General features: G+C 40.2%; 1 protein-coding gene across 3 annotated transcripts; it reads right to left on the reverse strand.

Annotated features, from left to right (window-relative positions):
• Window positions 1-1,463: 1,463 nt before the first annotated feature.
• ZBTB43 (zinc finger and BTB domain containing 43) lies at window positions 1,464-27,899 on the reverse strand. Of its 3 annotated transcripts, none has more exons than XM_053571247.1 (3): window positions 27,776-27,857; window positions 23,971-24,092; window positions 1,464-6,747 (listed from the first exon to the last, which is right to left on the reverse strand). In XM_053571247.1, exon 3 carries the CDS (start codon window positions 6,722-6,724, stop codon window positions 5,321-5,323), a length of 1,404 nt encoding a protein of 467 aa, XP_053427222.1. In that variant the 5' UTR covers window positions 6,725-6,747; window positions 23,971-24,092; window positions 27,776-27,857; the 3' UTR covers window positions 1,464-5,320. The 3 variants fall into 3 exon arrangements, with proteins under 3 accessions (XP_053427222.1, XP_053427229.1, XP_053427213.1); XM_053571254.1 differs by lacking the exon at window positions 27,776-27,857 and adding an exon at window positions 21,663-21,814 and having other exon boundaries at window positions 23,971-24,050; XM_053571238.1 differs by lacking the exon at window positions 23,971-24,092 and having other exon boundaries at window positions 27,776-27,899.
• Between the last annotated feature and the right edge of the window lie 10 nt (window positions 27,900-27,909).

A 27,909-nucleotide genomic window follows, 5' to 3' on the forward strand; every position in this document is an offset into this window, starting at 1 on the left:
CCACTGACTGGGCAAATTCTAGAACTAGGCCACCCTCTAGACACCCAGGGATGGGCACTGTCTCAAGGAAGGCTTGGGTGGTTTGGTGGGAAGCAGCAGTCCCTGAACTAGGAGGAAATCTAAAGACCTGCACCGGTGAGAGATGCTCCGTATGGGCAACACCCTCACATCCGACCCCCTTCTGTTCCCCAACACAAGGGACCCACTTCACCTCCTCCCTTCTCCTTACAGGGACCACAGTGCTGTTCATCTTCTATGGGGACACCTCCTTCCAGGTGGGCACAACTGGACTGCTGGTAACCATAGCCTTGGCTGGGTCCCCAGGATGGGTGACAATGAGGTCAGAGAGGTCACCATGCTGCAGGGACTGGGGCCCACTTCAAATAAAGGCTAGAAATGGTTCTTCTGGGTGACTTATTCCCCATATAGAAAGGCTAAGCCAGCCGAGGCAATCTGCAGTTGGCTTCAAAATCAGCAACGAGGAGGGGGAAAACCTCACAACAAACAGTGGTAACAGAAGGTTTGTGTGGGAAGGTGGTTAAGTTTGGTCTAAAACAAGCAGTGTCTCTGGTAATGAGCTGTTGTTAGGAAATACGCGGCGCCTGTGTGGCTTGCAGCCTTTGGAAGAGCACTGTGCTGCTGATTCTCCAGGGCTGAGTGGTTTTTTTTTTTTTGGGGGGGGGGGGGTAGACAGGGAAAGGGCAAAGTGAGGTGAAGCAAAGATCCAGCTAAAGCCACCACTATGTGCGCCAGCCACGAAGTCTTGTACTTAAATCCCAGGTCCACTCTAGTTGGGGTGTGACCTTTGGTACCATACCTACCCCTTCTCTGAATCACAGCTGGCTCACCTGTGAAACAAGGCCACCTAAGGTACCAGCTGAGGTCCCAGGAGGAGACAGATGTCACTCAGAGTGGGAGGCTGAGGAGGGATTCATAAAGGGACTATTTACAATGGGTGTGGCAGGATTAAGGGATTCTAGTGAGGACAGTGAAGTACCCAAGGGCTGATAGAAGCAGTCAGTCGGGGCCAATCAGGGTGTGGTTAGAAGTCACTTGACAGGAACTGGGGGTCTTTGCAGAGGAGACCAGCCACTACCAAGCCACACCAGGCAGGAGGAGCCGGGAGTAAATGTCCCGACTTGTGTCTTCTCTCACTTGCCAAGTTCCTCCCAGAGTGTCTCTCCTGCATCCTGACCAGAAGGCAGGCTCCTGGAGGGAAGTGCAGGGTGGGGAAGGGCCCGGAGGAGCACACAGGGAATATCCAGCACATCCAAATAACTGTTGGGCCAACAGGGTTTAAAATGATGTAATAATATCAACGCCTGCACCCCAAATACTCACTGCCCACTTGATTAGAACTTTTGGCATTGACTTATCAAAAGGCCACAATATAACTTTATTCTCAGGTGGCAAAAGCCAAAATGGAAACAAGAAATGGTCTCTACTCAATGAAAAACAAAATCTTTTTACAAAGTTGACAGATAACATTTATTAAAACATGTCATACAAAATGGCATGGTCTCTTCTATAAGAAGAAAATATTAAACAGTAACATTCAGTTAAGTAAAACCATGCTGTACACTGAAGACAGCAACGTATAAAGACAAAACTATCCAACTTTTCCAACACAGGCATGACATTTCACAAAATATCAATAAGATATGCACCTAATGATAATCTGTTTATCATCAAATGGTTTTGTGGCCTAAGAGTCACCTGACTTGCATAAATAAAGTACTTCTCTGGAAGAAACATCGGGGACCTCATAAAAGGAAAGAAGGCAGCAGCAACTAACATGACACAGGCTTCAAGCAAAAAAATTTTTTTAAAAAAGGTCACATTTGCAAAATGTGTTCCAGCATTTTCCCATAGGGCACTATCAGTAGAGATATGAAATAAGAAACTTGTACCTTCAAATATGTAAGTAGCGAAGAAAAAAAAACTGAAACGAACCCTGGTTTCACTAAACAAAATTAGCTACTGATGAAAGCAACTGAAATCACAAAATTAGTGGGGGCTGGAAGTACTATCTCACTGGCTTTCCAGCCTTCCTAAATGACCAGGGGCCTTGGGGCCTTACACAAGCACACCCCTGGGCTAGCTGTGATGGCTCCTCCCACCCTGCCCAGGGCCTGCAGCACAGCCCCTTCCCCAGGGAAAGTGCAGCTTTGCATCCATTTGGCCTCAGCCTCACCACAGCAGCTGGGGGGCGGAGGGAAGGGCCCGCTCTGCAGGGGGCCCTGGGGCCATGCAGCCTTCCCACACAACTGGAGGCCAGCCTATGGTCAGTCCAGTTCAGAAAACACCCACAACAGCTGAGGGGACCCATTTGTACAGACTTTTTAAAAGTAGTAGCCAAAAGGGACCAGAGGAAGGGGAGACCTAGAAATGAGAATCAATCGGCTGAGGCCCAGGCACTGGGGGCAGCCATGACACTGGAGGGGCATCCCTCCTTGGGCAGACAGTGACGCCTGTGTCTCCAAGTGGATTATCTAAAATGAAAGGTGTGGTGTAAATGTTAACTTTAAATACCATAGGTGGTGCCTTGAAGCCCTTTCCCACTAGGATTGGTGAAAAACCACAGTTAAGACAAACTAAGGGACAAATACCTTGGTTGTAGGCCATTGACACGATCCCTGAAAGACTGTTTAGAAAATGTTACCCACACTATCCAAACTCAATAGCAAGAATAAAGATGTATTGAGGCTGAGGGGAGACTATCACTCCAACCCAGCGTAGAGAGGGTAAAAAACAGAGCTTATAAAAATTCACTTTTAATATCCAAACTAAAGCAATCCGTCCTCCTGCTTCTCTCTGAACATGGCCAGCGTTCTCTAACCAATAAACAACCTGATTTTTGCCAAAATCCCAACTGTCACAAAAAACTTGAAACAGCAGCTGTGAGAAACTTATTTTCTAAGTTCTACGTTTAGTAGCTGATGTACATTTAAGGGTTTCAATAAAACATACTCTTTTCTTCACTACACATTAAATAGGTCTCAGCACAACTGCTTCTAAAACTTCCACCCAAGGGCTGGCCACCCCTCCTGGTTGAACAAAACTTCTTTATCATGACTCATGACAAGGGCCCCATGCTGATTTTAGCACAGCTGAAGACCATGATTTTCCCAGGATAGCTTTATTTTACCTCTCAGATTCTTCTCTCCAAATGTCCCAAGGCTCATACGAATATCATCATTAATGGGAAACACATCAAACCTTCCCAGCAGGTAGAAAACATTTTGCTAATACCACAAAAGAGGGCAATCAGCTTTTGGCAGAACAAAATGGCTTCACTGCCTTAGTACTGAAATCAGTAGGAGTCATAAAACAATTTCTCCTCCCCTGTAATGGGTAAGATTATTCCTAAAACCCATTGGCCTCTCACGTGAGAAAAAGAGAAGGAGCAAGTGAGCTTGACTGTGCAGTCACCTCTGTGCAAAGTTAACGTCTGTCAGGTACAAAGGACTGTCAACTGGTGACTTCTCAACACTAAGAAGATGGTATTGATGTGGCAAACAACCGAGAGGTAATATCTAGATTCTAGGTTAAAAAAACAATATATATATATTTATAATAAAGTTTTAAATACAAAGTGCTTTTTATATATCGAGAATGATACAGTGTTACTGAATAAATCCCTGTTTTGTAACCTTGATAACAAGAGTTAACTGGTAAATAAGTATTTCCTTTCCTCTTTCCAGACAATGTTCAGTAAGTAAACACTTGGTGTTAGGAGCTCGAGAATCAGAGGCTGTTGCCAGCAATGTCTATCACATTAGAGCAAAGCCAAACCTTTAAAACAAAATTTCACCCCAAATCCAAGAAAAATTATTTTTATTTTAAGGAGAAAAAGTTTCTACTTAGACCGGTAAATTTACGGAAAAGACATAACAGTAGCACCCTGTCCTACCCTGGTGATAACCTCAGATGTATTACACAGCTTAAAAGCACTCTGAATATATGCTTTTTTTATTTGCCTAAAAAATCTGACAGCAGAAGAGGTCTCAGGATAGCTGTTTTTCTTTTTTTTTTTTGGGGGGGGGTGCAGTAGGTGTAGCTATAGGGACTTGTAAATTTAAGCAATGTAAATTATCTATAATTTGGGAGTATGAATCTGTAGACCACTTTGTTTAAAGTAGGACTCCTTCTTTCCCCTTTTAAAAACATCCCAGCACGCATAAAGAACTGGCAGGATCAGTTTGGTGAACCTCTCTAAACAGTATCTCCCCTGGTGTCTCAAATGCTTTTCTTCGGCAGTTTTTTCTCCCTCAAGTATAACCTGTCACTCCTAAAATTCTGCTAATCTATAATTCTCACTCTTGACGGTTAGGGTGTCATGGTAGCACTCTATTAATTCCTAAAGTTCACAGGTAATTCTCAGCCATGACTTTTGGCTCCTTCCTATTAACTGTGGTCATTGGCTGCCTTCCTTGGGAAGCACCAAGATCTAAGACAGAGCAACAGCGGCAGTAACCTGGTCAGAGCTCAGCAGTCTACCCGCCACAAAGTAGACCCCGCTGTGTGGATGCTACAATTAAACAAGATTTGAGATAGCAAACCAATTAGAAATACCTATCTCTGGCACCCTAGAGAATTACAATTAGGTACAACTGTTCAAATTCAAAGTTAGTACTAAAATATAAAACTATGCCTTATCAAGAGTTTTGAAATACCATGTGACAAGTGACATCTTACAGAAATTGAAGCTTGTACCATAAGCTATTTGTTTCATACTTAGAATGTCACCCTCTTAGCATCTCCATAGTTTTACTTAAAATATCCTTTAGAAAGAATAAAACCAGACAAGAGCTCTGCTAATCAATTGCTCATCCTAGGACTCACATTACTTATAGCTTTTACGTAAGTAGCATTCCATTCAGTGAAGCAGCTACCAGAACAAATCCACATTACCTAAGTATCTAACGCAAGAGCAAAAAAAATTCAGCATGACCTTGTAATAAAGAGTGATTAATAACTGCTGCCACCTGAAATGGAACCGGTAGGGTGGAGTCAATTCCAAGTGCAGGTGGAATTCTAAGTCCACCTGCCTTGACCACAATGGGCCTGAAGGTTTACCTTGCCAGCTGGGCAGTTGGTTAACTTGCCCCCATTACCCATTCTAGGCCAGGACTGGAACATAAAAATTTGAAGAATTAGATTTTTTAATTGGCCTACTTAGAGCTGGTCTTTCAGAAATATCTTCCTTTTTTTTAAGCTTCGCTCATAATAGCAAGTAGCTCACATCATCTGTGCCCAGATTTGCATTAATTACCATAGTTTATTTTTGTGCATGCCACTCAAGGGCCAGATCCTATTTTTAGTTAGCCTCAGTTGTATTCTGCTCAGCCTTTGCAGCTTCGTAGGACTTGGTACAAGAAGTCACATGCCGGTGGAAACTGTCCCTCCACATAAACCTCTTTGCACAGATATTGCACTCATAAGGCTTTATGCCCGTGTGAATTTTCATGTGACCCACGAGATGGTGCTTCATTTTGAATTTCTTACCACAGACACCACAGCCATAAGGCCGAAGACCGAGGTGCATGCTCATGTGCCGATCTCTCTGACTCTTGTGAGTGAAACTTTTCCCACACTGACAAGGATACAGCTTATCGGTGGCTGAGAATCCTAAGTGGGAAGCTTCTTCTTTAATTCCTGTGACCATTTCAATATTCTCGCTGTAGCCTGCTGCAAGGACAGCCTCCTGTCTGTGCCCAATTAGATTCCCATCTGACCTCTCTCCAGAAAACTCCTCCATGGAGGAGCCATAGAAATCTACCTGCTCGTCATAATTGCTTTCTTCAGCCTGTTCATCAAACTCTGCCTCCACTTTTTTTTCCCCGATGTGAAAGTCCTCTTCCACTCCTGAAGGCTGGACCGAGTGTTCTGTCTGCAGGGTGTTGATGGACTCAGTGACCTGGTGCTCATCATAGGCTGCATGCACATCCATGCCCTCGCAAGCCTGTTCCAAGCGCTCAGGCTTCACGTGGATCCAGCGTTTGTGAGCCATTATGCTGGGCTTGCTGTACATGGGCCGGGTGTAGTGGAACTCGGCACCGTCACTGGCCCCCTCCTCCCCATCCTGGCTTGCCATTTCGGTGCTCAGCCGGTCGTGCTCTGTGGACGAGTTGCTGGGCAAGTATTCGTGCTCTGTGAGCTGAGATGACAGCTCATCTTTGGTGCTCTCCTCTTCGTTCTCTCCATCCCTCAGTTCTTGGGCCTTAGGGAAATCAGTATGACCCCCAGAACCCAGCTCAAAGCTCTCCACCAGGCCATTATAATTACTGCTACTTGGAGACTGGTGGTCACTGCCATGATTTAGCTTCTGACAAAGGACTGTGGGATTTCCCTCTAATACCTCGGTGCATTTGTCTACCACATGCCACATTTGGAGAAAGCTTGCAGCTGTCAAGTAACTAACAATTTCTGGAGCAGGCATTACTAGACGTCCTGTATAAGTGGAAAGGAGGATGTTCTCAAAAACTCTTGGGTTCATCACATCAGGCAAAACAATTCTCCTGCTGTTTTTCAAGAGTACCTGGTCACAAAAGTAGGGTGAACTTGCAGCAAGAACAGCTTTGTGTGCCCGGAAAATGTGGCCTTGGACAACAATGGAGACGTCACATAATTGTCCTTGCTGGCGCTGCTGGTTCAGTTTCTGTAGAATGGTGCTGGAAAAATCAGGAAATTCTACTCGAAAAGAGTTTGTTCCAGGCTCCATTTCATCACAAATCTTGTTTGGTGCTATAAGAGAAAGAAAAATCAGTATTAATTCCAGCCCAAAGAGAAACATATGCCATCCCCTTCTCCATCATTAAGAAAATTAGGGTAAGTTCCAAAGTTTTAAGTCCCTGGTCTATGGGCACTTGTGGATGAAGGATCAGTCCCTAGAGCAAGGCTTGCAGGTATGAGTGTGTCAACAGCATGAGTCACACCACTCTTCATGAACTCTTCATTTTGTCTCTGTGCAGAGAACAGATTCTACAGTGACTAGATTTGTAAGCTATATAAATCCTCTAAGAAAAAAAAGTACTATAAATATTTCTTGTTAAAACAAACATGATACGTATCAAAATGATAGATTTTTTTTTTTTTAAGAGATGGGGGTCTCCTTATGTTGTCCAGGCTAGAGTGCAGTGCCTATTAACAGGAGTGATCATAGCACACTCCTGGGCTCCGGAGATTCTCCTGCCTCAGCCTCCTGACTAGCTGGGACTACAGGCATGTGCCACCACACCTGGCTCAAACTGACAGAATTTTTAAGCCTCAGATTCAACTTGTATTTGATAAGTGGTGGTGATGGAGAGAAAACAAAATTGTGGGAAGAAGGAAAAGCAAATGCAAAAATGGGAATGAAATTGGCAATTATAGGACCTGAAAGACCACTAGGCCAGAGTTTAATGAGGGAGTGGGGGGCGGGGGGGTGAAGTGGGGGCAAGACAATTGTGCCTGTGGGCTTTCAGCTGCTGAGCCCTAAGCAATGCAGGTTTATCTACTGCTGTCACAATTTTAGCCCTTAAGAGCTTCTAATGACATAAAGCAGCATGAAACTGCAAGGTGAGGTGAAGTATCCTTTCTACCTGGTGGTCTCCAAATTGTCTAAAGAGTTATAGACCAAACAGGATGCTAAGTATTGTCCTGGTACTAAGTAGGCTCATTCAGAAGACAAAGTTACAACAAAGAATATGAGATTAGCTATCCTGTTCCTGTAAATATATTTTGTACGGTAAGGCAAGCATTCAAGGCAATTCCTAACAAAAGCACTCAAGACCAGCCCTGCTAAAAATCCTGTCATGCCCCATAATTCCATGGCAAATTAAAGCAAACAAAAACACAAAAATGATGTATTAATACTATTGGTCTCCTTGCTCTAATACTATTAAGTATCTTACTTAATATCAACATTTCTAAATATGATATTAAAAATAAAAAACTAGACAACCCAAACACACTAAAAGTCACCTTTCAGGAACAGGGAGAGATGATGAGAAGAAACTAATGTTCTTGAGTAATTATTATATGCAGGGACCATACACCTTTTTTCACTTAATCTTTATAATTACTCCTCAAATGTAGGGCTTGATATTCTTAATTCAGCTATTTTAAGTAACTTTCCCAAGGTTAAAAAGCTAGTTGTTATTAAGTTGGGATATGAACCCAGGTCTGTATGACTCCAAGTCTATGCTATTTTTTCCTATCACATCACTCTGCCTCCTCTAAGATGCTAAAATCCCAAATTGGTCATTAATAGTTCAAAAAGGTAAGACAGTGTCTTCAGAATGAAGTATTAATTCATGGTTTTATACATCTTAAAACATTCCATAGTAATTTTTTTTTTTTTTTTGTAGAGACAGAGTCTCACTGTACCGCCCTCAGGTAGAGTGCCGTGGCGTCACACGGCTCACAGGAACCTCTAACTCTTGGGCTTACACGATTCTCCTGCCTCAGCCTCCCGAGCAGCTGGGACTACAGGCGCCCGCCACAACGCCCGGCTATTTTTTTGTTGCAGTTTGGCCGGGGCTGGGTTTGAACCCGCCACCCTCGGCATATGGGGCCGGCGCCCTACTCACTGAGCCACAGGCACCGCCCTCCATAGTAATTTAAAACAGAAACAGACCATGAAATAAACTATTTAGGTATTTGTAGTTTCAAAAGGAAAAGTTAACTATACAAATGAATAGACTAGAAGTATGAATATTCTGAGAACTACATCTGGGTGAACAGATTCTATGCTGGATCTCACCACTGTAGAATTTTGTTCTTAGCTATATGAAAAAGGGCCAGGATGAGGGGGGAGGATAATACATACATATGAAAAAAATTACAGAAAGGTGTAAAAAAAAAAACCCAAACTCTTCATCGTTTATTCCTAGTCTTCCCCATAGGAAGTCACCATTAAACTCCTGTATGTATTTCTAGAAGCTTCTCTGTGCATATATCAAAATAAATCATATATATTCTTTAAAAATCCCTACTCAAATGGATTCATTACCTACATTTTATTCTACAGTTAGTTTTTGTCACTTAATTTATCTTGGAGATCTTCCCACATTAGCCTAAAAAGAGCTAACTCATTCTGTTTAATGGCCACATAGCTTCCTATTATATGGGTATATCATAATTTAAGCGATTATCTTCTTACAGAATTTCAGTTGGCTAGGGTTTTGAAATTATAAGCAATACAGCAATGGTTATCTTTTTTTTTTGTAGAGACAGAGTCTCACTTTATGGCCCTCGGTAGAGTGCCGTGGCCTCACACAGCTCACAGCAACCTCCAACTCCTGGGCTTAAGCGATTCTCTTGCCTCAGCCTCCCGAGTAGCTGGGACTACAGGCGCCCGCCACAACGCCCAGCTATTTTTTGGTTGCAGATCAGCCGGGGCCGGGTTTGAACCCGCCACCCTCGGTATATGGGGCCCAGCGCCTACTGCAATGGTTATCTATGCATAATTATCTTGGCATACCTTTGGACATATCTATAGGGTAATTTCTACCAGTGGAATTGCAATTGTTGGGTTAAAGGGCCATTAGACATTCTGATATATATTAGGAAACCATTTGCCAGAAAGTTTGCCCTAAGTCTCACCCTGACCAACTGTAAATGACAGTGTCTACTTCCCACACCCTTAGGAAGACGGAATGTCGTTAAACAAGGGAAAAAGGTGTGCAAATCTCCTAAGTGATGTGATTCATTGCTGTTTTGATCTGCATTTCCTTCATTATGGATGAGGCTTATACTCTGTATTCATGTTTGCTGGTTATTTATGGTTTTTTTCCTATAAATTAGTCATATTCTTAGCCAAATAAATTGGGCAATTAATCTTATTGATTTGTAGAGTTTTTTGCAAATTCAGATAAATACCTTTATCTTATGTTGCAATTTTTTTTTTCCAGTTAGCTGACTTCATAGAATTTTTTGCCATAATTTATATAAAATAACCATTCTCTGCTTTTCTGGCCCTGGGGTTTTGTGTGAAACAGAAGGGCATTCTTAACTCCAAAATTATTTTTAAGAATAAAAATAATTATTTAGGTTTTTATCCTGGTACCATTTAAAAAAACAAACATTTAATCTATAATGCATGGGCTTTATTTCAGCATAAAGAGTAAGGTTAGGACTTAGCCCTTTTGCCTCCAGAATGGCTAGCCTATTTTTCTAACATCATTCATTGAATAACCAATGCTCTACAAAAATAAATGCCATAAGTGAGATTATGAAAAATGATGGAGCAGGAAGCTCCATGGTTGGTCCCTCCACTAACACAACCAGGAAACTAGAAGAACAATAAGAATCACTATTTCAGAACCCTGGAAGCTGGTCCTGGCAAGCTGGTCCTAGCACTCCGAGCAAGAGTGCTGGAGGAAGGGAAGAGACTGCTGACCCTCAGAAGAGGGCAGCATCTGCAAACCCCCCCCCCCCCCCCCGATTCTTATGCCTGCCACAGCCTGCTGGAAGGCGGTCTGTCTTCCTAGAGCAGCAGGCTGATGCCAGGGTACACAGGAAAGAATAAGAACCCTATCCTCCACAAACTGGGGTTATACATTTTGGTGAGTCTGGCAGACCTGCCCAGTTTTATTTTGGCCCCCTCAGGCTGTAGTAGCTTCCCTGGTAACACCTATCAAGACATTTGAGAAGACCCACACACATACACATACACACCCAGATCTAGGCATTCAAGGAAATCTCTATTAGGTCACAGGCAGGCTGCATAGACAGCAGAAAAGAAAGTTCAGTGACTACACCCAATAAGGAATACAGACTTTGCATAATAACTTTGAGAAGTCATTACATAAACAGACAACTGTGGTCTCAACAAGTAACAAAAACAATCCCTGAGGAGGGGGAGAATCTGAGTTACCAAAATATAGTACTCAAAATGTCCAAGTCTCAACAAAAAATTTAAAGCATATATAGAAAAAGGAATATATGGTGCATTCAGGAAAAAGAATTAGAAACTGTCCTGAGGACACTCAGGCATTGGAATTACTATTTAAAATATGTCCAAAGAACTAAAGAAAATTATGCACAAGAATAAAGAAAATCAGGAGAGCAATTCAATAAAGGGATAGAAATTATTAAAAGGAGCAAACAGAAATTCTAGAGCTGAAAGGTATAATAGCTGTGTTATGGGCTAAATTATACCCCCTTCCTCAATTCACATGTTGAAGCCCTAATGTCCAGCACATCAGAGTTTGACTTACTTAGAAATAGGGTCTTTTAAGAGGTGATTATGTTAAAATGAGGCTGTTTTGGTGGGCTATATGAGTAGTGCCCTTATAAGATGAAATCTGGACACACACACAGTTATCAGGGATGTCTACAATCAAAGAAAAGATCCTGTAAGGACCTGGTGAGGAGGAGGCCATATGCAAGCCCAAGGAGTAAGGCCACAGGAGAAACTAAACCTGCTGATACCTGATATTGAACTGCTAGCCTTCAGAACAGGGTGAAAATAAATTTCCATCATTTAACTAACATAATCTGAAATTAAAAATTTACAAGAAGGGGCAGTGTCCGTAGCTCAGTTCGCAGGGTGCCGGCCACATACACCAAAGCTGGAGGATTCGAATCCGGCCCAGGCCAGCTAAAGCAACATAACAACTGCAACACACACACAAAAATAGCCGGGCGTTGTGGTGGGCGCCTGTAGTCCCAGCTACTTGGGAGGCTAAGGCTAGAGAATCGCTTAAGCCCAAGAGTTTGAGGTTGCTGTGAGCTGTGACACCACAGCACTCTACCGAGGGCAATAGCTTCAGACTCTGTCTCAAAAAAAAAAAAAAAAAAAAAAAAAAATTACAAGAGGGTTTCAATGGCACATTTGAGCAGACAGAAGAAAAAAAAATCAACAAACTCAAAGTTAAAGGAATTAAAATTCAGTCTGAGGAGTAGAAAGAATAAAGAAAAATGAACATAAGCTGATATTGTGGGTTGACATCAAACATAGACATCCTGAGAGTCCTACAAATGGAAGAGACATAGAAAGGAACTGAAAGAATATTTGAAGAAATAATGGGAAAAACTTGTAAAATTTGATTAAGTATATGAATCTACATATTCAAGAAGCTCAACACATCCCATAGTGGATAAAGTTAAAGAGACCCACACTGAGACAAGTTACAGACAAACTGCAGAAAGCCAAAGAGAATCTTGAGAACAGCAAGACGTCAGAAACCACAGAGGCCAGAAGACAATAGGAAAACGTATTTTACCCCTACACACACACACACACACACACAAATCTGTCAACCAAGATTTCTGTCTCTGGCAAAACTTTACTTTCAAAATTGAAGTTGAGAAATTAAGACATTCCCAGATAAACCAAAGCTAAGGATGCTCATCTATAATAGACCTGCCCTACAAGAAATACTAAAGTGAGCCTTTACAGTGAGATGAAAGAATACTCGAACAAAATCTGAAGCCATATTAAAATAATGAAGGTCACTGGTAAATATAAAAGTCATTATTACTGTACTTTTGCTTTATAACTCTTTTCCTTATATAATTTAAAAGGCAAATGCATAAAATAGTAATTCTATGTTAATAGGCACACAATATATAAAGATGTAATCTGTGACAGTAGCAACATGAAGACTGAGGATAGGAGATATACAGGAGCAGTGCTGAACTGAAACTAAGTTGGTATTATTCAAGCTAGGTTGTTATGAGTTTAAAATGTTGTTAATAATCAGGCAGTGCCTATGGCTCAGTGAGTAGGGAACTGGCTCCATATACCGAGGGTGGTCTTCATCATTAAGTTTAATCATTTCTAGCTTTTGATTTAAAATGAGACACATGTGACTCTTTCCTTCACTTGACACCTCAAGGCAACTGCAGGGTTATTAACTGGTCTAATTTCAGCATGGTTGTGTCTCAGAAAATAGGGAGGCCTGACAAGAGGGAGAGAGACAGGGGAATAGCTAGTCAGTGGAGCAGTCAGAATATTAAGTTTTCAGTTTAATACGGGTGTGGTTCATGGTGCCTCAACATAATTACAATAGTTAACATTAGAGATCATTGATTACAAACCTCCATGGCAGATATAACAATAATGAAGAGAATGAAATATTGCGAGAATGACACAGAGACACAAAGTGAGCACACGGTGCTGAAGATGGTGCTGACAGACTTCCTTGATGCAGGGTTGCCACAAAGTGTTAATCTGTAAAAAATGCAATTATCTACAAAACACAAAACAAGGCATGCCTGTATAGAACATGCCACCCAACAAGTGCACATGGGACATAATCCAGGATAATATGTTAGACAACAAAACATCCTAATACACTTAAAAAGACTGCAATCATTCGAATATTTTTCTAACCACAATGAAATGAAACTAGAAATCAGTAACAGAAGGAAAACTGAATAACATGAAAATTAAGCAATATTCTTAAATGATCAATAGATCAGAGGAGAAATCATGAGGGAATCAGAAGATACTTTGAGACAAATATTAATACACTATATCAAAACTTATAGGAAGCAGCAAACACATGTACCAAAGGAAGAAGCAAAAGCAGTGCTTAGAGAGAAATTTATAGCTGTAAATATTACATTAAAAAAGAAGAAAGATCTCAAATCAATAACCTGCCTGTATTCTTTTTTTTTTTTTTTTGTAGAGACAGAGTCTCACTCTATCACCCTCGGTAGTGTGCCATGGCCTCACACAGCTCACAGCAACCTCCAGCTCCTGGGCTTAAGCGATTCTCTAGCCTCAGCCTCCCGAGCAGCTGGGACTACAGGCGCCCGCCACAACGCCCAGCTATTTTTTGGTTTGCAGTTCAGCCAGGGCCGGGTTTGAACCCGCCACCCTCGGTATATGGGGCCGGCGCCCCACCGACTGAGCCACAGGCGCTGCCCTCCTGCCTGTATTCTTAATGACAAAGGGCAAACTAAACCAAAAACTACCCAAAAGATGAAAACAAAGATTAGAAAAGAGATCAACTAAATAGAAACAGAGAAAAATCAATGAAAGTAGAAACTGATTCTTTAAAAAGATAAAACTGACAAGTCTTTAAATATATTTACTAAGAAAAAAACTCAAACAGTGAAAAAGGAGTCATTACTGACTTGACAGAAATAAAGAGGACTATAGGAAGATACTACAAAAAGCGTCAACCAAGAAACTAGGTAACCTTAATGAAAGGGATAAAACTGGCGGCGCCTGTGGCTCAAGGAGTAGGGTGCCAGTCCCATATGCTGGAGGTGGCAGGTTCATACCCAGCCCCGGCCCAAAACCACAAACAAAAAAGAAAGGGATAAAACTGACCAAAAATGTGTTCTAAGAAGAAATATTATTATAGAAAATCAGAATAGACCATAAACTAGTAAGGAGATCAAACCTCTCAACAAAGACAGATCCCAGCTTGATGGCTTCACTGGCGAATTCTACCAAACATTTAAGGAAGAACACATACCAATCTTTCTCAAACTTTTCCAAAAAGCTAAAGTGGACAGAACAGACACATTCTAACTAACCCATTCTATGAGGCCAGCAATGCTCTGATAACCAAAGTCAGACAAAAACACTGTGAAAAAAGAAAACCATAGACCAACATCCTTTGTGAATACTGGTGCGAATATCAACTAAATACTACCAAACCAAAATCAGCAGCATGTTAAAAGGATTACTATAGGGTAGGTGCGTGGCTCACACCTATAATCCTAGCACACTGGGAGGCTGAGGTGGGTGGACAGCTTGAGCTCACGTGTTTGAGAACAGCTTGAGCAAAAGCGAGACCCTGTTTCTACTAAAACAGAAAAACTGAGGCAAAAGGATCACTTGAGCCCAACAGTTGGAGGTTGCTGTGAGATAAGACACCACAGCACTCTATCCAGGTTGAAAGCTTGAGACTCTGTCTCAAAAAAACAAAAAAGAGATTATTACATACCATCACCAAGTGAAATTTATTCTTAGAATGCAAGGACGGTTCAAATTATGAAAATCAATGCAATATACCACTTTAACAGAATGAAGTAAAAGCAAAAAACTAAATGATTATCTCAATTGATGCAGAAAAAGCATCAAAATTCAACACCCTCTTCATGATAAAAACACTCAAGAAACTCTCTTAACATAATAAAAGTCATGTATTAAAAACTCACAAATAATATCATACTCAATGGGAAAAGTATTAAACCTTTTCCCCTAAAATTAGGAATAAGACAAAGATGCTCACTTTTGCCATGTCTGTTCAACATAGTATTAAAGATTCAAGCCAGAGCAGCAAAGCAAGAAATAAAAGGCATTTAAACTGTAAAGAAAAATAATTTGTTTGCAAATCACATAATTATATACAGAATACCTTAAAAATTCCACATAAAACTATTTGAATAAATAAATTCAACAAGAAGAGCAGTATACGACACCAACACACAATAATCAGTTGCATTTTTATACACTAACAATGAACAACCCAAATGGGAAATTAAGAAAACAATTCCATTTACAATAGCATTAGAAAGAACACAATACTTCGGAATTAACCAAGGAGGTGAAAGACTTGTATACTGATAATTACAAAACATTGTTATAAGAAATTAAAGACACGAATAGACAGTGTGTGTTCATGGATTGGAAGACTCAACACTGTTAAGATAATACTACTACGCAAAGCAATATCCAATTCAACACAAGCCCTATCAAAAACCTCTGCCTTTAATTTTAGGTGAATGTGGCATTTATCCATAGTCCCTGACCTTAGTAACATATGCAAAGCTTAAATATCTATAGGTTTTCCTGCTATGTATCAATACTTACAAACTCACAGGTGGTTGTAATGTACATTAAGAACACAGCTACTGTTTCAATTGTATAGAAGAAGTCTATAGATGTAATTAACTCACTAAAAAAACTCCATAAAACACTATTGGAAGATACTGTGTGGAACCTCAAAGACAATCAAGGAATGTCACTGTCTTTTGAGAATTTATAATCTAGTAGAAGAATGAAAACCATAAATTTAACCCTGTTATTCAAGGAAAATCTTGATGAAAGTGTCATATGAGAATTACAAACCTAGGAAGAATTCAGAGAAGGAGATCTGGTTAATGTCCTATCACTATAAATTTTGATGTCACCAGGGTAAGATACTGACCTGAGGATAGGTATATAATCCTTTCCATCTACCACATATTGATTAAAGTAATCTAAGAAATATGGAGAAATTGGCCTGAGTCCTGGAACCCAGGAACAGTGTTACCTACATGCCACAAAAATTAAAGATATAGTGGATAAAGTGGATCAGTAACACCTTTCACTTGAAAAGCCCAGAGCGAAAAGCCAGGGTGGGCTTTGGGTCAAACAGGACCTGAAGATTGGCAACATTCAGAGGTGAGTGGTATTAGGACGCCAAAGACTATACATTGCCTCAGCGGGGGGGAACCAAAACCTTAACATCCAAGGGTGGGGCCTGGGCACCCTAAGGAGGTGGCAAACACACAGCCATCATCTGCCAGCTGGGCCAAAGAGACAACAGAGGTTCTTGGTATCACAATTTTACCAACACCAAAAAAAGCACACAAAACCGAGAGCTGAAGGCCTACCTTCCTTCCCCCACCACTCCACTCAAACTGACCCCTACAGCCCTGCATCCAACTTAAGAACTACAAGTCGGTTCTAACAATATTCAGCTATACAGCAAGGGACCCTAAAATAATCTACCTACAAAGGGGCAAAATTTAAGACCTGAACAGAATGTTTCCCTCTCATGAATTAATAAACAGAATGAAACCAAAATGGGTTTTATAAATAGATTCTACAATGTCAAAAAAGAAAAATATGGCAAGGAATGGTCAAAGACTATATTTCAGACACTGCTTTTTAAACTGATGATTTCTACAAACTTCCATGAAACATGGTATAAATAAAGTATAAGGAAGATGAGACAAACGGCAGAATGATATAGGAAAAAGACCTGACTGAATTAAAGACAGGAAATAAGGAAACTAATAGAGCAGAAATTTACAGAGGCAATAAGAAGCAGAATTACAACTGCAGAAAATGGAATCAGTAATATGGAAGGCACCCTGGGGAACTTCTGGAATTTGGGAAAATAAAAATATGAAAGCAGTGAGAGAAAAGGCAGTGGAGTAGAACAGAGAATAGAGATCAATGTACAGCTAGTTAGTGTCCTTGAGAGAAAGAACCAAACAAATGGAGTAGGTGAAATAATCAAAATATTTAAATGAAGAAGATTTCCCTGAGTGGGAAATCGTGACTATTCAGCAGAGTCCTGCCTTAGTAGTGGGGACAAACTAATTCTAGGCAAAATGCAGTTCTGGTCCTGCCAAACAAAGCTTAAAAACAATCCTCAAACTGTTTCCAACTTAATTATGTTCCAGAATGAAGCTTGAGAACATCTACATAATATAAAAATATCTAGCACCAAACAAGGTAAAATTCATATCTGACGTCCAATAAAAAAAAAAAAATCACCAAGCATGCCAAAAAGCAGAATATAACTCATAATACTGAGGGGGCCAGGGGTGTAAGAAATCAATCAAATCATCCAGAAATTTATACAATTGGCAGGCAATTCTATATTCTGTAGGCTCAAGAATGTAAAGGAAAAGGGCTGGGTGTGGTGGCTTAGGCTTGTAACCCCAGCACTCTGGGAAGCCAAGGTGGGTGGATTGCCTGAGCTCACAAGTTCGAGACCAGCCTGAACTAGAGCGAGACCCCCATCTCTAAAAGTAGCTGGGCATTGTGGTGGGCACCTGTAGTCCCAGCTACTCTGGAGGCAGAGACAAGAGAATTGCCTGAGCCCAAGAGTTTGAGGTTGCTGTGAGCTATGACGCCACAGCACTCTACCAGGGGCAACAAAGTGAGACTCTGCCTCAAAAAAAAAAAAAAAGGAAAGATTAAACATAGTAGGCAGAAACAGGAAGGCTACTGAAAACCAACCAACCAACCAACCAACCAGAGACCTACATAGAACATATAGAGATTCAAAACACCCGTGGGTGCATACAAGCATGCAAGCACACACACAGAATTAACACTGCAGAAGATCAATGAATTGAAAAGATAGCAACAGAAACCACCCCAACTAAAACACAGAGGGGAGAAAAAGAAAAGAAAAGAAAAAAAAAAAAAAAACACAGAAAGAGAAGAGTCAAGAGACAACTAAGAGATGCCTAATATACATGTGATATGTGGGGTGGGGGGACAGAAAATTATATGTCAAACATACATGTGAAAACTATATATATTTTTTTATATGTGTATATGAAGACAATAGGCAAAACTTTGCCAAATTTAATGAAAACTACAACTTCACAGACCCAAGCAGCTCAACCCTAAGCACAAGAAACAAGAAAAAAAATGACATCAAGGCACATCATAATCAGATCACTTAAAAGTGATAAAGAGAAAAATCTGAAAAACAACAATAGAAAAGACCTTGGTGTACAGAGGATCTTAGAAGCAATGCGAGTCAGGAGATAGTACATCAACATTTTTAAGTCCTAAAAGAAAAAAGAAAACAAAACTATAAACCTGTAATTCTATACCTGATGAAAGTTTCTTTCAAAATGAAGGCAAAGTATTTTTTTTAAGACACAGAAAAGTTGAAAGAATTTATCACCAAAAAGGTGAAAAGTGAAAAGAACAGGGACATGAAAACAAAAATAAGTCAAGCAACACAATACTAATATCAAAGTAAAATTCAGTGTAGAAAGCACTGAAAGGAGATGGAAGTTTATTGTTAACTGATGAATTCTATAATTAACTGTTTGGGTTTTCCTTGTGAAGTTTTGTGTGTTGAATGTACAGTGTTAGAAAACAAAACTAAAAGAAATGAAGTTACAATAAGAAATATAAATATCCCTCTTTTAATCCTTAATAAATCAAAGCGGCAAAGGATAATAAGGATCTATAGGTTTAGATAGCTATCATTAGTAAAGATAATTTGATGGAAACATGTCAACTTCTGTATTCTACAAATAACACTCCTTTTCTAGTGTCTAGGACATTTACAAAAATGACCATGGAAGTGGCCACAGAGAATATCAACAGATTCCCCAAAGAAGAAATGCACAGGGCACATCTGATTACACAATGTAATTACACAATGTGATTATGCGAAGTGATAAAACCAGAAATAATAAAAGTAGAGGGGGGAGAAGGGGCCAAGGTAATAAGGTAGAGGAAAATTCACTAATTAACTTTCCATAAAACCCTGGCATTATAACTGGACAGGGAAATACTACAAGCCAAACTCATTAGCAGAAAAAAAAATCATAAATCACATTCTGGTTTGTTTACTTTAATCTCTTTTGAGTTTAGTGTATCCTAAGTGTGAGGCATTGAAGTAATTGAGTTACTGGTCCAATCACCCTGTGGACAAGATCCTAAACTAAAATTACCATCAGAAAGCCATTTCCCAAGATCTCCCTTGGCTCTCCTTTAGTGAAGACTAATCCTGGTGACACACAGATCGTCTGAGCTTCCCTCTACAAGTGACAGGGAGCAGTGGGAGATAAACCTGGAAAGGCCAAAGGAGAAGTGGACACTGCAGGAAGCACGGAAAACTTTTGAGTGACATGCTTAAAACACAGGAAGGTTAATCTGTAGATGTACTAAAGCATCTTTAGTACTAAAGATGTACTAAAGTCTGAAGTACAGGCAGTCCCAGGTTACTAATGAGACCAGATAGGTTCTGTAGATTTGTTCTTAAGTTAAATTTGTATATAAGCTGGAACAGGTACATTTACCTATTACCTAGAGATAGTCCCCATTAAATAAGTGCAAGTCATATGTCAGTCAGATGCTTGTAACTTGGGGACTTAATGGGTATGGAAAATAGAGAGGTAGGATTGGTGAGACTGACAGAATTGGTAGGCTGGAAGATGCCTAAGTAATGCAAGGCACAAATGATACCATCAAGACGGTGAATAAACAACTCACAGAATGGAAGAAAATATCTGCAGTTCTTATAAACAAATGAGTGACTTGCACCAGAATCCTAAAGAACACTTATAATTCAGTAATAAAAAGAAAAATAACCCAAAATGAACAAAGGATTTGAATAGACTTTTCTCCAAAGAAATACAAATAATCAATAACATACGAAAATCACTCAGTATCATTAGTTAGGGAAATGCAAATCAAAACCACAAAATATCCCTTCTCACTTCTAGAATGGCTATGATAAATATGACAGATGATAATGAGTGTCAATTAGGATGTATGGGGTTAGACCGCTATACATTGCTGGTGGGCATGTAAATGGTACAAGCTGCTATGGATAAAAGTTTGGCAGTTCTTAAAAAAGTTAAACATAGGCTCGGCACCTGTATCTCAAGTGGCTAAAGTGCCAGCCACATGCACCAGAACTGACCGGTCTGAATCCAGCCCGGGCCCGCCAAAAAACAATGACAACTACAACCAAAAAATAGCCAGGCGTTGTGGTGGGTGCCTGTGGTCCCAGCTACTTGGGAGGCTGAGGCAAGAGAATCGCTTAAGCCCAGGAGTTGGAGGTTGCTGTGAATTGTGATGCCACAGCACTCTACCCAGGGCGACAGCTTGAGGCTCTATCTCAAAAAAAAAAAAAAAAAAAATGTTAAACACAGAGTTATCATGTAACCTAGCAATTCTACTCCCAGGTATACCCAAGAGAAATGAAAACATGACCTCCACACATATACACGAATGTTCCTAATAGCATTATTCATAAAAGCCAAAAAGTGGAAACAACCATAATGTCCATCAACTGATAAATGAAGAAAATGTGGAATATCCATAGAATGAAATATTTAGCAATACAAAAAGAATGAAGTACTACTGACAGATGCGACAACTTGGCTGCCACTTAAAAACATTACACCAAAGGAAAGAAGCCAGATCACAAAGGGCTTTATCTTGTGTGATTTCATTTAGTAAAATGTCCAGTATAGACAACTCCAAAGAGATAGAAAGTAGACTAGCAGCTGCCAGGAATCAGGGGTGAAAAAAACGGGAAGTGACTGCTAACTTGGTTTCTTTAGGGGAGACAAAGGTTCTAAATCTAGATGGTGATAATGAGTGTACACACCTGTGAATACACTAAAAAACTCTTTATTGCTTCTGAATTATGTCTCTGTAACGGTATTCAAAACAGAGTGGACAGGCACGGTGGCTCACCGCTGCAATCCCAGCACTATGGGAGGATCACATGAGACCAGGAGTTTAAAACCAGCAACACAATGAGATGATCCCATCTCTAAAAGAAAACAAAACAAACAAAAAAACCCAGGTATGGTGGCACACACCTGTAGTCTACCAAGCTACTAAGGAGACTAAGGTAGGAGATGACTTAAGCCCAAGAGTTTGAGACTGCAGTGAACTAGGACGATACCACTGCACTCTAGCCCAGGCAACAGAGAGAGACCTTGTATCAAAATAAATAAGTGAAAAAATAAAAAGTAAAAAATAGAGTAATGTAAGTAAACTGAGGTACCAATGCCAACCTTGAAGTTTCACCAATGGGGAAAATGTAAAGGAAAGTGACTAGGAAAATGTCATAATTAATAGGAATAATAATGGGAACTACTATTTATTAAACACATATATACAAACATATGTCACATCTCATTTCTGACACAACTTGTTAGGGCCCAAGACTGGCCAGTTCTCGGGCCCAGCTTAACTAGGTTCCGGACACAGACCGCTAAGTTACCTTGCTCAGGTCTGTTAGGTGCATAAGGGCTATCTACTTTAGCTGGAGAGAGAGCGTGTCTTAGAGAGAGTAAAGCAGTCTTCTTAGAAAGATAGATCTTAGTCTTTAGTAGAGCTTGGTAATCTTCAGCAGAGAGAAGCTGTGCTGGCGTTCTGCAGGCAGAAGAGGAGACAGAGTCAGAGTAAGCGAGTCCGTGATAGAATGCGCATGCTCCCGACTGCCTTCTCTGCCAGCCTAATATACGGCTGATTTCGTGCCTCTCAAGGCCACAGGTGTACAGACTGCCAATTCACCCCTGCTCTCATCTTGTGAGCTCTCATGCTTGTTAGGAGAGCTAAATCCCTCTCTATGCCCTTTCCACCAAGGTGTTCCATTGAGCTGTACAGGTATTTCTTATAACTCTCTCTCCTCCTAGCCATAGGCTATATGGGCTGCTACCACTATTTATTAAACACATATATACAAATATATAAAGTGTATATGTATATAAATACATAAAGCACCTTATATATTCTTTCTCATTTAATACTTACAACAACCCACTTGATAGGTATATTTTTATTTCCATTGTATAGAATAGGAAATAGACCAAAAAGCTAAATAACCTGCCTAAAGTTACTGGTATATAATTAGTAAGTAGTGAAATTGGGATTTAAATTCAAAGCACTTGTTTAGGCCTATTAGAATCTGATAAGTGGGATGGTAGGGAAAATGAAAGTGAATGCCATTTTTACAAATAACCTAAATCATCTATTATATATACTCATTTATAAATTCTAGGGCATTCATCATCCTCAAACTTAATAAGGTAATAGTAATTTTATATGTCACCTTGCACATAATAGTACTTCTTTTTAAACCCAATATCAACACTTCTAAAATAAACACAACAATTGCAGCTCATTCCCATGTTCATGCTTCATGTAAGCTACCTGGCTTTCTAAAGATGAAGTACAACATACTGAAGAAACCCTAAACTAGACGACCTCTAAGATTCCAACAATTTTAATGAGCATAATAGTAGCTGCTATTTATTATTCAGTTGAAGAACTGTATATCAAATTTTATACACTATTTAAACACAGATTAAACATCTTAAACACAAATGACAGCAATATAATAGGGAAACGGATCCACCAGCTACTTATCTTAAAAGTCTTCCAGAGATCTTTTTAATCAGGGCATACGGAAATTTGCATGCTTACTGCAGAAAGCACATTTAAACGTAGTAAATGTTGCTTCAGTAATTTTAAGTCTGGTACAAAGACACTAAAATACCAACAGTCCCTGCCTACCACAATTATATTTTTAATGGATCTCACTTTGTTGTCCAGGCTGATAATCAAACTCCTGGCCCCAAGTGATCCTTCAGTCTGAGCCTCTCAAGTAGTTGGAACTACAGGTGCAAGCCACCACAGCCTCCAGAATTCTTTATGTTAGTCAAATGCTGACAGTACACAAAGTACACTTATGTAAACATGAGTCTTTCAATACCCCTGTATCATCATATTCAGTTTAAAGACAAGTGAATTCAGACAAAAAGACCTGCCCAAGGTTACACATCTCACAAGTGGTATGTGAGGATTCAAACAGAAGTGTAATTCCAAATCTATTATTTTTTTAAGTTAAAAAAAAAAAAAACAAAAAAAAAAACAACTTTGCAGAAAAATTTCTCTAAAATTAAATGCTCTATCAGAGCAAAGTAAGGTAGTGACTGGCCTTAAAATGAGTAACATCTCTTCTTTAGAAGAGAAGAAGTAAAAGAATCTTTTGGTCTAGAGCAGTGATTTTCAACCAATGTGCCATGAGAGAATCTCAGGTGTACCACAAAAATTTTTAAAGATTATTAAACTATTTTCAAAGTTCAAAGCACAGTAAGTATATTGTTTTCCTTACTCTTTTTTTGATCAGCATAATTTAAGTGTGCTGTGGAAGTTTAACTACAGGTTCAAGTATGCTGTGAAATAAAAAAGGTTGAAAAACATCAATCTAGAGCAATGGTTCTCAACCTTCCTAATGCCTCCTAATGCTGCGACCCTTTAATACAGTTCCTCATGTTGTGGTGACCCCTAACCATAAAATTATTTTCATTGCTACTTAATAACTAATTTTGCTACTGTTATGAATTGTAATGTAAATATCTGATATGCAGGATGTATTTTCATTGTTACAAAGGGGTTGTGACACACAGGTTGAGAACCGCTGGTCTAGCTAACCTTGACAAATTACATTATTTTTGCTGAAAGAGAAATGATTGATTATAGTAAATAATTTTTTAAATTATATTGTGAGCAAGTCTATAGCTTACCTAATGCAAAGCTGTGTTCCTGGGATAAAATTCCTTATGCCATGGCCATCAAAGAGCAATATGAATGAATGAGGAAGAGGGACTCATTTCAACTTTGCTTCAAATTAAAATCACAATGACTTCTGAAAGGAAAAATCATGGTAAAAAATTTAAGAGATGCTTGTGCCTCACTAATAATACATGTATATGTTAGTAGGAGAAAGAAGTCAATTTTGGTTTTACTAATTTTCACTCTGGAACTTCTTAGCTCCTGTCTTTGTATTTTTTTAAGTAAACTTTTTATTTTATAATAATTTTGGAGTTACAGGAAAGTTGCAAAGACAAGGAATTCTCATATACTTTCTAACCCAGTTTCCTTCAGTGTTAACCATCTCACATTACCTATGATACATTAATTAAAACTAGGGAACATGGTCAATGACAATGCAGTTTTGCAGAATTAAAATATCCTTTGGAAAAGTACTTTTGGTCTCCTGCCATTGTCAATCAGCATCCTATATTTTTTCTTAATTGGAACACTTTGGTCAAAGAACTTAATAAAATCTACTTTAAGATTTTTAAAAAAACAAACCACCTACTTTATGAAGTTTGATTCATTACTGCCTTCAATTTTAAGCCACAGCTGAATGTTTTACTTAAAAATTTAAAGGGTAAACATTCCATTGTGGTAAACTCTGAGATTTAAAAGAAAAGGTATTGTTCTAACCCTCTACTTATCAGTCATCCTGCCATTATACTTCAATAAAGTCAAGGAAATGTTTTAAACTACTTCTTCGTATATATCAGAATTTCAGGATCAGAAGCTCAAATCAAGAAAGCAGAAGGCAGAAACAGCGCTCATTTCATGAAATTAACTATTATACATACCAAAAGTAAAGATTTTTTCCCTTCAATATATTTCAAATAGGACAAAAGTATCTTCTATTCTAATTGCCAATATAAATAAAGAAAAAAGGAAAAGTTCAAGAAAATGATAGAGTCTAGAGGCACACATTTTTTTTCCATTTTAGTATTTCAGAAATTAGGACATGATCGCCAGGTGGTAGTTATAATAATTGTCACTGCCTGAGACAATTCTAGAGCACTCTTAAGAGCTTCAACACTGTTTTTTTTTTTTTTGTAGAGACAGAGTCTCACCTTATGGCCCTCGGTAGAGTGCCGTTGCGTCACACAGCTCACAGCAACCTCCAAATCCTTGGGCTTAGGCGATTCTCTTGACTCAGCCTCCCAAGTAGCTGGGACTACAGGCACCTGCCACAACGCCCGGCTATTTTTTTTGTTGTTGTTGCAGTTTGGCCGGGGCTGGGCTTGAACCCGCCACCCTCGGCATATGGGGTCGGCGCCCTACCCGCTGAGCCACAGGCGCCGCCCAACACTGTTGTTTTTTAATCAGTGTTTTTCATGGCTTAGTGGATGACAATGGTGGAAAAACCATGGACACAATTCTTAATTGAAAAGAATACAGAAGAGTAGGATTTGAAATGTTAAGAAATTTAAAGAGGGCAGCACCTGTGGCTCAAAGGAGTAGGGCGCCAGCCCCATATGCTGGAGGTGGCGGGTTCAAACACAGCCTGGCCAAAAACTGCAAAAATAAACAAATAAATAAAATAAAAAAGAAAAAGAAAAGAAATTTAAAGAACACTTTAACTGATTTATTCTTCCTTATTTTTCCTTCCTATATATGCATCAGAATATGTATTGATATGGTTTTTTAAATGTCTAAAAGTGTTTTCAATAAGAATAAAATAAAAAGTCTAAAAGCATTCTATCATTGCTCAGTTGCTTATGTTTTTCCTCTTCCTTGATGATATGTAAAATAATTGATGGCATCTAGGATTCAATGAAATATGATAGTACTTCAGTTGCTATATCAGTCTGCCTTAAAGTAGTTTATCAAGCTTAAAGGCAAACTGATAGTCTGAATAGAAGAATGTAAAACAAAAACAAAGGCGCAAGAAAGAATGCATTACGATGATAAAAGGGCTACTTTTCCAATCTTCCAACCTTCTCCACATGAAGAGTAAAATCATTCTTAAGTTTCCTACTTATGCAGCAGATTCTTGCACTGACTCCAAGAAAGGTGGAGGGAGTAGAGCCAGGGTGGGAATCCACTGCAAGTAAAGATCTTGAGAAAGATTTTTCTAACCAAACTTCTTTTCTAAGGACCTCAGCTTTACCCACTGCTGTGAAAAGAGTTGGTATCAACTAACACAGGTTCAACTAAATGGTCTTAACAGCCATGGAATGAATCTTTTAACAAGAGTTAACTGGTTTCAGAAGTCTCCAATGAGTACTTCTTTGTTTTGCGTTTCGGTACTGTGTAAAATATATGTTACATTAAACTTTAAAACTTACCATCTTACTATTTTTAGATATACAATTCAGTGGCATTAAGTACATTTACAATTTAGTTCTACCATCACCACAACCCCACTTCCAGAACTTTTTCATCATCCCCAAAACTCTGTATACATTAAACAATAACTCTTCCTTTCAACCCTGGTAAACCATAGTCTTCTTTTTGACTCGATAGATTTGTCTATTCTAGGTACTTCATTTAAGTGGCCTCAAACAGTATTTGTCCTTCTGTGTCTGACTTACTTCTCCAGGGGTATTTTTGTAAACCAAAAATCCTTAGTTATTAGGTCTCTTATAATTTAACATACTGAAAATCTCTGAACTAAACATGCAGCTCTCCCAGAAATCTTGCTACTGTTTCAAGAGCCCCAAAGAGAAGATCTCACAGCCTTACCCTTTTAAGCCCATAGATGGGACCAGTTAAAGAGCTGTAATTCAAAAAGAAGGCTCCAGAGAGCCATAGAAGCCATCCTTGGAAAGTGGATAGAGCAAAGAGATGTGGGTAAGCTGTGCAGGCTTAAAAAATCGACAGGAAAGAAAAGGCTAGGATTTATCAAGTTGTTTGGCACTTACATGGGCCTCCTGTCTGCCTGCCAGTTGCTCCTGCACCCTGACACTTAGGTTGGGTGACACCTGTCAGAGTTGAGGCCAAACTGCGGTCGAGTCACTGAGAATGTCACCAGTGCAGGAAGCTTCACCGGGTCATGACTCACCTTCCATGGCTCTGAGGTCCGGACAGGCCTGCCCCACCCAGACAAGCCCAGTTAGGCCAGAAACAAGAAAGACAAAAAAGTGGCAGAAAAAGACCAACAGACCGATGGCCAAAAAGCCGGACTGACAGGCTCTTAATGAGAGTAAGGACTGAGCAGCAGACACACAGAAACAAGGTGGAGACAGAAATAATGACAGGATGCAGATACAGAGGTATCTCGGGACAGACGTGGAGAAATACAAAGTTGACAGGGGTTGAGTTGAGAGCCAAAAGACAGGTGACAGAAACAGCAACAGAAGTGAAACACAGACGGCATCAGCTCTGCCCAGACGCAGTCTTTCTGTGGCCTCGACTCGCCGGGCCTCCCTCACAGGTTACTCAAACCCAAGGCCGCCAAGCTGTGCCCACCCTGCGCGCTCCAAAAGGCCAACGGACTGACTGGGGCGGGATCTCTAAGCGCAGTGGCCGGCCGAGTTGCGCCGTCGCGGGGTGACCTTGGCCGAGAGGCGGCCCTGGGGACCTTGGTGTCGCGGTCTGCACACCGACTGGGCTGGAGTCGGCTACGGGACACTAGGACTCCAACCACCGACGCGCGGCTTCAACCTCCCGGTCGACCGAACGGGCCCAGTGGGATCTGCCGAGAGCGCGCTGGGGCCTGCAGAGAAGTCCTTAACGCTCCCCCCTGGTTTTCTCTCCCCCCATCCTTGCCGCCCGTTGTTCCGGACCGCACTGTACCTGCCGAGGGCTCACCGCTCACATCCCCCGCCCAAGGGACATTCGCCGCCGCCGGCACCTGGCCTGTGCAAGCCACCGCCGCCTCCACAGACTCAGCCTCCAACTCCCGCCCCCGGAAATGTTTCCCGGTCCCG

This window comes from Nycticebus coucang, chromosome 2, assembly GCF_027406575.1.
Source record: "Nycticebus coucang isolate mNycCou1 chromosome 2, mNycCou1.pri, whole genome shotgun sequence".
In the NCBI taxonomy this organism is placed as follows: domain Eukaryota; kingdom Metazoa; phylum Chordata; class Mammalia; order Primates; family Lorisidae; genus Nycticebus; species Nycticebus coucang.

Coding starts and splice junctions, on each gene's coding strand:
- ZBTB43 (XM_053571238.1), bottom strand. CDS start 6,724: ATGGAGCCTGGAACAAACTCTTTTCGAGTAGAATTTCCTGATTTTTCC.